At 42.3% G+C, this 13416-nt stretch overlaps 1 protein-coding gene across 2 annotated transcripts; it reads left to right on the plus strand.

The window, feature by feature from the left end:
- Positions 1-78: 78 nt before the first annotated feature.
- On the plus strand, positions 79-13416 carry LOC106579534 (mitochondrial fission regulator 1). Of its 2 annotated transcripts, none has more exons than XM_014159532.2 (9): positions 79-174; positions 6723-6820; positions 7984-8085; positions 10181-10314; positions 10564-10796; positions 10996-11242; positions 11356-11554; positions 11704-11766; positions 11858-13416. In XM_014159532.2, exons 2-9 carry the CDS (start codon positions 6785-6787, stop codon positions 11903-11905), a joined length of 1062 nt encoding a protein of 353 aa, XP_014015007.2. In that variant the 5' UTR covers positions 79-174; positions 6723-6784; the 3' UTR covers positions 11906-13416. The 2 variants fall into 2 exon arrangements, with proteins under 2 accessions (XP_014015007.2, XP_045558642.1); XM_045702686.1 differs by lacking the exon at positions 79-174 and adding an exon at positions 5611-5629.

Raw genomic sequence — 13416 nt, forward strand, 5'->3', positions numbered from 1 at the left:
CAGTCTAAACAATGTCTCAATGCCCATTGGTTCATAAAAATTATCCACCAACCCATACGTCAAGGAAGAAATATTTTTTTCCCGCCCACTCACTCCGCCAGGAACGCGGTTACTCAAGACTAGAGCGGAGATTTGGGAAACACATTTTCCCTGGACGTCGACAAAGTTAGTCTCGTAAGTATTTTTTATTAATCAAATTCGACCCACAAACTTTGCTATGACTTACCTTTCGCTAGACTCGTTATTAACTGTCTACGTTCAAAACGCCTTGGTTAACAAGAAGTTTCGATAGGTATCTACACTAACTTGTTAGTTTAGTTAACGTTAGCCAACCAACTAGCATAACTATGCTTGCTTAGTTACAGAAGACTAATGGAGGGATATGTCAGGAGAGTGAATGGTTCAAAACCCAGTTAAGTTGTTCGTCACGCAGTGGATATTTCCAGAAATGTATGGCTTTCGTCCCAAACTTAAGCCAGGCCAGGCTTAGTTACACACAGCAACTTGCTAGCAGTAGTTTGCAAGTCCGAGAGGCCGGTGAGTTGTCTAACGTAACACTAGCCCGATCACGACTCTGTTCCATTACATTACACATGTCATTGGATGAAGTCTTCTGTAAGGGAGAGTTTTGGTACGAGTCCGACGCTCAATCTGAACCTCATTTACAGGCGTCGCTTTATGGTTTTGGAATCATAAGGACCTTTGTGTCCAGTAGCGGTGCCTGGGTAAAATCACTGGGCAAGCCTATTAAAAAGCCACATTACAACCTATTTTGTGATATTTGCCCTATAACCTATTCATTCATACGCCACCATGATATAATACAATAAGGCCGTGACGACAACAAGACAAGCCACACACTGGCCGAATAAATTCAGCTACACATACTTTTGTTTCGTCACAAAACCGGAGAGCAACATCTGTCCAGTGACATCCACAAAGCAAACATTGCATGTAACAAACCTGCAGCATGGTCAAGTAAGTTAATGTTTCAGACAGTTTACTAAACAACTACTGATTTAGAACCATGCAATTTAGAACCTACTGCAAGTCAGCACAAAGACAACAGGAGCACTGTCTCCACTATTCCAGCACCATTTACACTTAAACATCAACAAGGCTATATGCTTAGTTTAATACAATGAAAACAAACTTAAAGATTTTAAAAAACAATTTAGTCCAATCAGTTTCTAAATATCATGTGTGTGTGTGTGTTGCATGCGCAATTAAACACTTCTCTTTTTTTTACCTGACCCGTCTTGTAGACTAGTTGAACGCCAATGCCAACCTCATCTTTTTCATGTTGGCAAAACGGTCTATGGCTCTGTCATACAGTATGCTTTTAGTTTTGTTTTCATAGGCTACCTAGGCTAGCAAGCATTTTAGCTAACATCCTCTCATGTAAATGGGAGCCTACTAGGCTACATCTAGGCACAATATGTGGTACGATATATGCATGTATGGTTAGATCAGAATCATTGGCCTGTACAGAGAATTAAGTCAAAACCACAATCCAAATCCACATCTCCATCCATGGTTTAGGAAAGTGCAGTTTTAGCATGCTAGCTACTGCAGGACATCAACAGAAGCAGACCAGAAACAGACACGTTTGTCTGACAATGATGACGTTTTGCGAAAGCCGGGGGTACACTACACAATTTTGGCCATGATTTAGCTGTCTCAGACAAGTTTTTGAGATTGGAGACAAAATCCCCATGTCGTTGCCTACTCAGGGCGTGTGGCCATCACCGATGCTCTTTTAATGTGAGCAGATCAAAGACGCAGTCTGAGGGCTACCGATCTCGTCTTTGAGCAGTCCCGATATTTTCAAACAGGTTTGATTTTATCGGCATAAAATTTGCACTGCTCTTCTTGTAGTGAGATGTGCAACGCCAAATTGAGAACGGTGATCAGCAATAGCCAGTGAGATGACGTTGTTTTGTATCACCCAGAATGTGTAGACCCTCAAGCAGGAGCAACAACTACTAGTATGCGTTTGTACTTCCCTTCAACAAAAGCCAGTGTCAAATCGTTACAGCTCTGAAGTTCACAAGCAGTGTTAATTTTTTCAAGATGTTGGCTAGATATTTCAACTCTGTATGGCAAGCGTGAATGTCTGACTGAATGTTTGAGGCTGCTTTGAGCCACAGCTCGTAGCTACGTTAAATTGAATCCCATGATATTTTTTGTGAGACGACATGGTATCGAGAATCATCACGACCAAGTGAAGAATCTTGTAGTATGTGACCACCGTCTGTCACATCATTTAATGTGCACACCACTATGTTGGCAACACACTAAAGGAAAGACGGCCGTTTAATGGGAGACGCTCGGTGATGATAGGGTTTTGAAAGTCATGCAGTGTCCACCCGGCTTTAGAATGTGATTTGATTGGTGTGAAGCCAAATCCAAACTGGCATCCCTTGTGGGGTGTTTTGCTGCGCCAGGACAAACCACAGTTGAGCTCAGCTCAATGCTGTTTGGCTAATATTTGGAAGTAGGGAGAACGTGCATTTAATGGCTTAGACAACTGCTGAAGAAAGTATTTACAGTGCTGAATAACAACTTAAACATGTACTTACTCATAGAAACAGCAGCTCTTTGCTGTATTCATTTAATCTCTCTCTAGTCATGGTTTTGAAATCTCACATCAACACCCTATGTGCTTTAATAAAATCAACTATACTGCCGCACCGGCAGTCATGCGTCGTGACCACAGTAAAATTCTATGTGACTGTTGACTCACGGTAATCTCCTCATGCACTCTGGACATGTTAGTAGTACCCAACTCATTAACTATCATCAGGTCACTAATGACCTGGTACTCAGGGCTCTATTGTCCCTCTAACCACTCTGGATTCAATGCAAATGCAATGGAAAATCACATCAAACACTTATTGTCAAAACAGTATGTTCTTTTAAAACTCACATCACTGTGATGGATTAGTTTGAAAAAAGAAGTTAAGCAGTGGGTTGAAACTGAGTGGAAACATGGCCATTGTGGATGTTGTTTCAAAGCCTAACACGACGAAATGGACAGCGCTTTCAAAGGTGATCATTCATTCAAAACTCCCATATGCATATTAGGGATAATGCATATGCATAGTCCTATATGTGAGCCCAAGCCCAAAAATATGTATTTATTTCTTTGCTACTGCTCAACACAAAAAAATCTCGGTTGACCAACAATCGAACAGTCAACTAATTGGGGTCAGTCCTAAAATCATTTCAATTGGCCTATATTAAGGACATTATGTATTTAGGTGTATAGGATAGTCAGGGGCACACTCCAACACTCAAGACATAATTTACAAACGAAGCATTTGTGTTTAAGTCTGCCAGATCAGTGGCAGTACACAGCAAATTGGCCAGTGTTGATTTTTCAGTGTAACATTTCTAGTGTTAATTCAGGATTCAATTCACTCTGTAAGAGTGAAATTTACACTCAATGGTGTATTAGAACCCTCAGTGTTGGTGTTAATAACCAGAGTTATAAAATATTATTTGTCACATGCGCTGAATACAACAGGTAAGGCTTACAATACCGTGTAAAAGTAGCACAATAAAATAACAATGAGGCTATTTACAGGGTGTACCGGTACCGAGTCGTGGTGCGGGGGTAAAGGTTAGTCGAGGTAATTTGTACATGTAGGTGGAGGTGAAGTGACTATGCATAGATAATAAACAGTGAGTAGCAGCAATGTAAAAACAAAGGGGGGGTGGGGGTGTCAATGCAAATAGTTTGAGTGGCCATTTGATTAATTGTCCAGCAGTCTTATGGCTTGGGGGTAGAAGCGGTTTTACACATTGGATAGTAAAACAGTCCCATCAATCACGCCCATCTTTATCATATTTCCCAGCTGCAAGTAGGTTTATTTTTTAAAAGATTGTTTTAATGCTTTTGCATGTACATTGATTAATTTATTAAACTTATGCTACACACACATACATTTTTTTAAACTAATCCAATCAGTTACATTTATTGCACCCCTTACTGAAATGGTGGTTCCAGTTTAAATGGTTTAGGTAGTCTTCTTATCAACTTTCCTAACCTTGACCATCATTCTGAATGTACGTTATGGGTGAATAAAAATTCCAACTGTTGGATATCCTAACGCTGGCTTGATTCCAAAAGGAAATGCATACAACTTTGCAAGCCAGGATATTGTTACTTGTTTGCGTGATGCGGTCTGTAAACCAGGAGTTTCCTAACACCACTGTGTTAGGGTGAAACTAGGCCATCAAATGAAGGCCTTGTGATGTGTGTATTGTCAAAGAGTTTAATTTTAATGATAGCATTCACCTAGGTACTCACTTGGTGAAAGCCACAGGCCTTTTTAAAAGGAAAGAATTCAATAACCATGTCTCTGTCACTAACAAATATAGTCATGGGTGGTAATAAAAATGTACTCAAAGAAAAGGCACCCTGGGAAATCTGCAAATGATGCTTTGCACCATACAGTCAACATCCAAAAAGTATTTACTGTAACCCCTTAGGCGTTCATTTCTTACACCGAGAATGTGTATCAGCGTCAGCACTAAGGAAAGTGAGTCGAGTTGACTCTAAATTAAGTGTTATGTTTTACACTGTAGGGGTTGCGCATTACTCTACAATAGAGTTCATTTGAACACTAAGAGTTGAATGGGCAACACTGCAACAGAGTTAAATCTTTAACACTTTAAAAAGTGTCATTTTAACACCAGTTCAGTGGGATTCATATGTTCACTGAAAATAGTGTACTTTTAAAAGTGTCAGAGTTTAAATGTACACCATTGATTTCACTGTGTAGGGATGACCAGGAATGCTCTCTTGATGAGTGTGAATTTGTCATTTTTCCTGTCCTGCTAATCATTAAAAATTTACGTTTGGGTGTCCGGTGAAATGTATGGAGTAAAACATTATTTTCTATAGGAAAGTAGTGAAGTAAAATTAAGTTTTCAAATAGCCCAAAAAACAACTTAAGTTGTACTTCAAATGATTTCTATTTAGGTACTTTTCACCACTGCCGTTTCTAAACGTTAAAACACAGCGTCAGGGTTGTAGTTAACATGAGGTAGTCATGGGCGACGCTAATGGCTGAAAACTGTAGGGAGAAGGCAGAATGATGCCGAGAGTTAACATTACACAAGAACCTGAACTTTCAAATCAAATTGCTCATTGATTCTCAACCAGGGGGCTTGGGACCATAGGGGGGCCTTGAGAGCTTTCAGACGGGGTCCCTAAAAAGGCAGGGAATAAAACTAGCTGAGAACTCAACTCCACTATATATATATACTGAACAAAAGTATAAACACAACATGCAACAATTTCAAAGATGTTAGTTCATATGAGGAAATCAGTCAATTGAAATAAATAATCTAGGGATTCTTGGTCCCAGATACCTTTTTATTTATATTTTTAAGTAGCGGTGTGGCTTAGAAAACCAGTCAGTATCTGGTGTGACCACCATTTGACTCATGCGAGACAAATCTTCTTGGCATAGAGTTGATCAGACTGTTGATTGTGGAATGTTTTCCGACTCCTCTTCAATGGCTGTGTGAAGTTTCTGGACATTGGGGGGAACTGGAACACGCTGTCGTACACATCGATCCAGAGCATCCCAAACATGCTCAATGGGTGACATGTCTGGTGAGTATGCAGGCCATGGAATAACTGGGACATTTTCAGCTTCCAGGAATTGTGTACAGATTCTTGTGGCATGGGCCCGTGCATTATCATGCTGAATGATGACGTGATGGTGGCGGATGAATGTCACGACAATGGGCCTCAGGATCTCATCACGATATCGCTGTACATTCAAATTGCCATCGCTTTAAAATGCAATTGTGTTCGTTGTCTGTAGCTTATGCCTGCCCATACCTTAACCCCACTACCACCATGGGGCATTTGACATAAGCAAACCGCTCGCCCACTGAAGTCAGTTACGACGCCAAACTGCAGTCAGGTCAAGACCCTGGTGAGGACGACGAGCATGCAGATAAGCTTCCCTGAGACGGTTTCTGACAGTTTGCGCAGAAATTCTTCAGTTGCGCAAACTCACATTTTCATCAGCTGTCTGGTGGCTGGTCTCAGATGATCCCGCAGATGAAGAACCTGGATGTGGAGGTCCTGGGCTAGTATGGTTTGTGTTTCTGAGGCCAGTTGGATGTACTGCCAAATTCTCTACAACAACTGAGGCGGCTTATGGTAGAAATGAACATTTTAATTCTCATGCAACAGCTCTGGTGGACGTTCCTGCAGTCTGCATGCCAATTGCACGCTCCCTCAATTTGAGACATCTGTGGCATTGTGTTGTGTGAAAATAGCTTTCACATTTTAGTGGCCTTTTCTTGTCCCCAGAACAAGGTGCACCTGTGTAATAATCATGCTGTTTAATCAGCTTCTTGATATGCCACAACTGTCAGGTGGATGGATTATCTTGGCAAAGGAAAAATGCTCACTAACTGCGATGTAAACAAAATTGTGCTCAATTTTAGAGAAATAAGCTTTTTTTGCATATCGAACATTTCTGGGATCTTTTATTTCAGCTCATGAAACATGGGACCAACACTTTACATGCTGAGTTTGTTTTTGTTCCGTATAGTATGAATACAAAGAGAAATCAAATGTGATTGCTAGGATAAAAACTAACACATTTAGAATATCAGGAGCAAGGACAAAATATCACAATGCTAACTACAGGTATTTCCACCCCTGTTTGTCTTCCTGTTGTTTCCCCCAGACTACCTCACAAAGAAGATGCTTTCTTGTGTACAACTGCCTCTGTGAAAACACATCGATAGAATGAGTAAAGAAAGTCCAAGGATAGACATGGACCTGGTGAGTACTTTCATTTTTTTCCCATACCATGGAGTACAGTCATGATCAGACCAGATATTATTTGCCTAAAGGCCGGCAGATGGCGATATTGAGTCGTTTTCATTTTACCATCCAAACGCATTGTATGCACCGGCAATACATTCATATCCCTTGTGAACCGTTTCGTACTTAGATCATTCTCCATTCAGGCTGCATAGGCTTCGATTTCCTCCTGAACTTTATTTAATGGTGAAAGCGGAGAAAAACAGGACAAATATGTGTACCACCAGCATGGTAGAGTGGCTAAATGCTAATCCTGGATGTTGTGTATCACGTTCAGCCAATCAGGTTGCCGCAGTCTGTTTTTTCACCCCTAACCTAAGGGAGTGCTGTATCGCATTAGTGAAAACCTAGATTTCTCAGGGTGGGTCTGCCGGTTTTGACTAGCAGAAGTGACTTTTCTTAGCAGGTTAGAAGAAATTATGCAGCAGGTTAGGAGAATTATGTTAAGATTAGGAAAAGGCTTAGTTTGCTAAAATTGTTCCCGAAGCGACTCAAACGTATTTAGCTTCAACCAGGTCTGCCCTGAGTACAGTCTTGGTTTTCGCTAATGTGATGCCGCTAATAGTTTCAACCTGATTGGCTGAACGTGATACACAACATCCGAGATTAGCGTTTAGCCAATTTAGCATGGTGGTGGGAAATGGTGTTTTCATAAAGGTATGCGTATTTTTCTATTTATAAAAAAAAAATAAAAAAAAATTACGGCTTCTCGCCATTAAATAAAGTTAAGGAGGAAATCGAAGCCAATGCAGCCTGAATGGAGAATGCTTTAGGTTACCTCACCGGTCCAAATGTATTGCCAGCTGCATGCAATGCATTTAGACGGTAAGATGAAACCACTCCATATCACAATGTGCCGGCCTTTATGGTAACCAGATATCTGTCATCTCAACTGTCACTCATCAGACGGTGTAACAACTACAGTATACCCAGAAGTAGAGGAGGACTGGAGACATTGTTGAAGCATCTTGAGATCACAATAGTATCCAATTCATGTCCTCATTGCATTTCCACTATACTGCACTTCTACTCTACTGTCTTATAAGGCATGCTTTAATTGTGATGTACCGATTATCTTGATTCTAGTACTTAACCATAGATCTGTGTGTTTATTTTGACAGGCCTTTGGCTTTTCAGGCAAGGCGTATGGCTCCTCAAGGAGTATTGTGAGAAGAATAGCCACCAATCTTCCCCTTAAACCATGCCCCAGGGTCCATTTTCAGGTAAAACTGTTTCTGCGACAGAGGCTGGCATATAACATGTCTGCCGCCATACTTTGACAGAGTATGATCTGTGTGGGACGTTGTTTCCATGTGACTTTGTTTCCGTGTCTGTCACTGTTTCTGTGTCACTGCTCTTTACCTTGTGCTCAAGTGTCACGTTGTCTTGGCGTTCTCTGGCCTGATGTATTCTGATCTAATGGTCAAGTCACCCTCATCAAGAGTGTTTGCCAGCTTGTTCATTTGTTTTGATGCTTCAACACTAAACAGAAAGGAAACGTCATGAGACCCATAACATGGACCTAGGTGCTGATTTAATGTTTAGGGAAGTTGGGCCATGTTGCTCCCCCCCATTTGCTGCTATAACGGCCTCCACTATTCTGGGAAGGCTTTCCACTAGATTTTGCAGAGACTTGTTTCCATTCAGCCACGAGCATTAATGAGGTTGGGCCTGGCTCGCAGTCAGTGTTCCAATTCATCCAAAAGTTGTTTGATGGGCTTGAGGTCAGGGCTCTGTGCAGGCCAGTCAAGTTCTTCCACACCGATCTCGACAAACCATTTCTGTAAGGACCTCGCTTTGTGCACAGGGGCATTGTCATGCTGAAACTGGAAAGGGCCTTCCCCAAACTGTTGCCACAAAGTTGGAAGCACAGAATTGTCTAGAATCTCATTGTATGCTGTAGTGTTAAGATTTCCCTTCACTGGAACTAAGGGGCCTAGCCCGAACTGTGAAAAACAGCCCCAGACCATTATTCCTCCTCCACCAAACTTTACAGTTGACACTATGTATTGCCGCAGGTAGCGTTCTCCTGGCATCCGCCAAACCCAGATTAGCCTGTCGGACTTCCAGATTATGAAGCAAGATTCATCATTCCAGAGAATGTGTTTCCACTGCTTCAGAGTCCAATGGCAGCACTTGGCATTGCACATGGTGATCTTAGGCTGGTGTGCGGCTGCTCAACCATGCACGCCCATTTCATGAAGCTCCCTATGAACTGTTCTTGTGTTGACGTTGCTTCCTGGGGCGAGTTTGGAACTCGGTAGTGAGTTTTACAACAGAGGACAGGTGATTTTTCCATGCTTCAGCACTTGGTGGTCCCGTTCTGTGAGCTTGTGTGGCCTACCACTTTGTGGCTAAGCTGTTGCTTATCCTAGATGTTTGCACTTCACATTGACAGCACTTGACCAGGGCAGAAATAGAATGAACTGACTTGTTGGAAAGGTGGCACCCTATGAGGTGCCCTGTTGAAGGTCCCTGAGCTCTTCAGTAAGTCCATTCTACTACCAATGTTTGTCTATGGGGATTGCATGGCTGTGTGCTTTATTTTATACACCTGTCAGCAATGGTTGTGGCTGAAATAACTTTAGATGTAGATGGATTACTGTACAAAACATTTTGCCTCAATTCCCAGCAGCGTTGCAGTTCTTGACACACTCAAACCAGTGCACCTGACACCTACCATACCCCATTCAAAGTCACTTCAATCTTTTGTCTTCCACATTCACCCTCTGAATGGCACACAAACACAATCCATGTCTCAATTGTGTTCAAAATTGGTAGGTAAAAGAATGATTTTTAGGCCAGTCTCCTCCCCTTCATCTACGCTGAATGAAGTGGGTTTAACAGGTGATGTCAGTAAGGGGTCAGACTGACCAGGTGAAAGCTGTCGTGGAAAAAGCAGGTGTTCTTAATGTTTTGTATACTCAGTCTGTGTAGGTATAGTTAGATCAACGCTGCTAAATAAATCTAGGTGAAACACTGGTCCTCTTGGACTGTCCCCTGAAAGGTATCTGTCTTCTTTCTTACCTTTTCTATGACTTTATCTCATGTTGACAGACGGTATACAACTAGACCTCGACGGGTTGTTGACAGACTGCATAATTAAGAATAGCCCTCGACAGGCTGACAGACCTCATCAGAATGGCTATCTTCAGTTGCTGTCATGTGCTCTATTTCTAAAAGTCAGCCGTAGCCAATCAAATGTCTGTCAGGTTTCCAAGTAGTGTGAATGATGTTTGAGTCATGAAAAGAGAATATGTGTTTAAATGGGCCAGAATGTTTTAATGTATTAATTAACATGGCTGCCCTGTGTCTCAGCTCGATCCTTACACTGAGGACAGTAGTGACCTGAATAGCACCGGGAGTCAGAATGGACTGCTGGCCTCTCTGGCTGATGTCTTCTGGATCGACGAGGAGGAGAAAAATGACTGGTTTGGATTTGGGAGACTGAGGTAAGAAAAGAGAGGGCGTTTGCACAGGCACCCTTTCTCAAGCCGTGACGCTGCTCTTAAATGCCGTGACGCTGCTCTTAAATGCCGTGACGCTGCTCTTAAATGCCGTGATGCTGCCCCTGTTTATTGACCCACACTGTGCTTATTAGGGAGATCCTTTGGGCTTGTTAACTTTCCATGTGTGTATTACTCCATGAATCTCTTTCCTGCTTTCTAATATGGCGCTTGTATACCATCGGTCCCGTTCAGGTCAGAGGCATCGTCAGGGCTCATGTTCCGTTCTCACCCGCCTCAGCCCAAACAACAACCTTTGCCCAGACGGAGGTCATTACCCAGGCTGGCCGAGCCGGAGGCCCAGGGTCAGACCCGCAGCAACGATGAGGCCATCCAGAAGATCAGTGCTCTAGAGACAGAGCTGGCCAAACTCAGAGCCCAGATCGCACAGATAGTACTGACCCAGGAGCAGAACACACTGACACCAGGTACGGTGTCAGAACACACACAAAATACACACACACTAAAAGGTAAAGAAGAGTCCTCAAAACAGAAAGCTGTATCTCAGCCCTTTCATTTGTTGGATAAGAGTTGTATTTTTTCCACTGTAATGACCTATATCTTCCTGAAGATGGCAGCTGTTCATGGAATAATTGTCAGACTAATCTGTACATTTCTTATCCCCAGGAGGTCCTCCCGCCCCAGGCGGCCCTCCTCCACCCTGCGTCCCTCCCCCTCCGCCGCCTCCCCCTCCTCCACCCCCACTCATGGGGCTCCAGCAGAGCTTCTCAGTCATTAACCTCATCCAGGAGCGCCGTGGGAAGAAGACTGAGGGCCAGACACTGCTGGACCAGGGGCCCAAGCAGGCAGAGATCCCCAATATGCTGGATGTGCTCAAAGACATCGGCAAAGTCAAGCTGCGCCCCGCCAAGAGGTAGGGACCATGTTATGGTCTGACTTCTACATTACAGAAGATGGACACAACTCTCTTGTTTTACTAACTGAAACCTGTACTGATTTTCCCTTACTCCCTCTGTTCCTGTCCAGCCGGCCAGAGGAGAGGCAAGCCAAACCAAGAGAGCCCACAGACGCTGCGTCTCTCATCGCTAATGCCCTGAAGCGCAAGTTTGCCCATCGCTATCGCCACAACAGCAGTGAGGACAAGGAGTTTGACTTCCCAGCCTCTGAACTGAAACCTTTCTGTTCTGAATTCCCCAAGACCAATAAGAAAGTAGAGATTCCCCTGGTAAGAGCAACACGGATACTACATTACTCTCTGTTAGGAATCCCCATTTTGGGCCTTATCATTTTCCAACTACACTGTATGATAGTGCAACAACAACAACAAAGATGTGTGTCTGGGTTGTCAGTTGCTTACCTTTCTCTGTCCTCTAGGTAAGGCAGCCCCGGTTGAAAACCCCAGCCCCTGTAGTGAAACCACGCCCAGAGACCCCCCTGGTAAGAGAAGTGCAAGCATGACAAACCTTTTTGCTTTATAAAGGTATTTGATATGTTTGGAAACTCATTTGTCTCTTTTCCCATCCTGTAGTTTGGGCAGCACATGTTGAAATCTACTGGCAAGAGAAATCTCCTCTGAGCACCCACAGGGATGGGATGGAATTCTGGACTTGGTCGGAGTTCTGGACCTTCAGACAGTCATGGACACTTTAAGTGCCTTATGAAGCGGTTTGTCAGCTGTCTCTGTGAATGGACACATGGTTTCTGACTAGATATTCAGTTCATCTGCTCTCCATTCCTGCTCACCAACAGTGTTGCATTGCCTCATAGTCTTCAGTTCTTGCACTTTGATAACATACAGGATCCGTTTTTGTGTGTACCACGTAGATTTTAACTTGTTTTAATCAAATGTCTTATTTTTGTTTCTTAATTGATGCCAGTTTCAAAGGTCAAATTTTGCTGTACAGATTTGCTGTAAATGTTAATTTTTTTGTATCATAACTAAATTCCAATATGAGGCACACCAGTGTTTATGTTCTGGATACACACTGTAACACTACAGACGCCTAACATTCCTCTCAGCTGTTAATAACTACATTTATTTATGGGAATGAACCTTCTCTAAATCACAGATGGAAAGACATATCCTTTTTGCATGCCCTTTTCAAGGCAGTTGTATTTCTCTTTGCCTCACTGGGTATTTGCTGTCTACTGCTTGCTGTGGGTAGAGAGAAATGTATGCAGAGAGGGAACACTGTCATTTGGTCCTTCTTGTAGAGTATTGGGCCGTTGACTAGAATGCAATTTACAAAAAGTCTAATTTATGATTTCTAGATCTCTTATTTATGTTTTGGTTTGAACTGAATTTAGTTAATACTTGATACAAAAATGAAGTTGTAGCTGTTATCAAAGCATGTATGGTTGATGTAATTATGTTTAGTTTTAGACTGGCTCTCTTTTAGCTTTATTGAGTTTCCTGAAACACTGTTACCATACAGTACCTCAGTATGAAGACTGGACCAAATGAATCTATGGTGACAGTGTTGTTCTAAAGCTTAATACTGGGGTACTCTACCAGTCATTTTAACTATAACTTAGCAATGCTGGGCAGGATTATTATTTATTTTTATTGTTCCAGATCTGGCATTATCATTCAGTTGTATTTTGTTATATGGTTAGAAGCCAAATGGTATCCCGGGAGGTAGTGCTACTTGATGACAAGCTGAGTATCCCTCTGTTTATATCCAGATGCCTTGATACTAAGACTATTTCATACCATAACCACTGTTCCTCTTGGATATATTCTGTTGATGGTTAAGAATTTCATACTTCATATTTTTTGTGGAATAACAAAGGTGTTCTCTGCACACCTTGACACAGATATGGCTATTTAGGGGGAAACAGTATTTCAGATAAATCTAACACTAAGACAATCAATGACCAGTGTGTTTATTATTGACATACTGTATGTGCTGTACCGATATATTTCCTGCTCAGTGTGTTTAAGCTTTGAACTTGAACTGCATGGTGGGAGAATAAGAGAACATGGACAACTCAACTGTCAGTGATACTTGAGGTAAAACACGAGATCTGTGTTGTGAAATGTCTTCCATACTTGAAAGAAAATAAAAATTCATGAATAAAACCAAA

Source organism: Salmo salar, chromosome ssa19 (assembly GCF_905237065.1).
Source record: "Salmo salar chromosome ssa19, Ssal_v3.1, whole genome shotgun sequence".
Taxonomy (NCBI): Eukaryota; Metazoa; Chordata; class Actinopteri; order Salmoniformes; family Salmonidae; genus Salmo; species Salmo salar.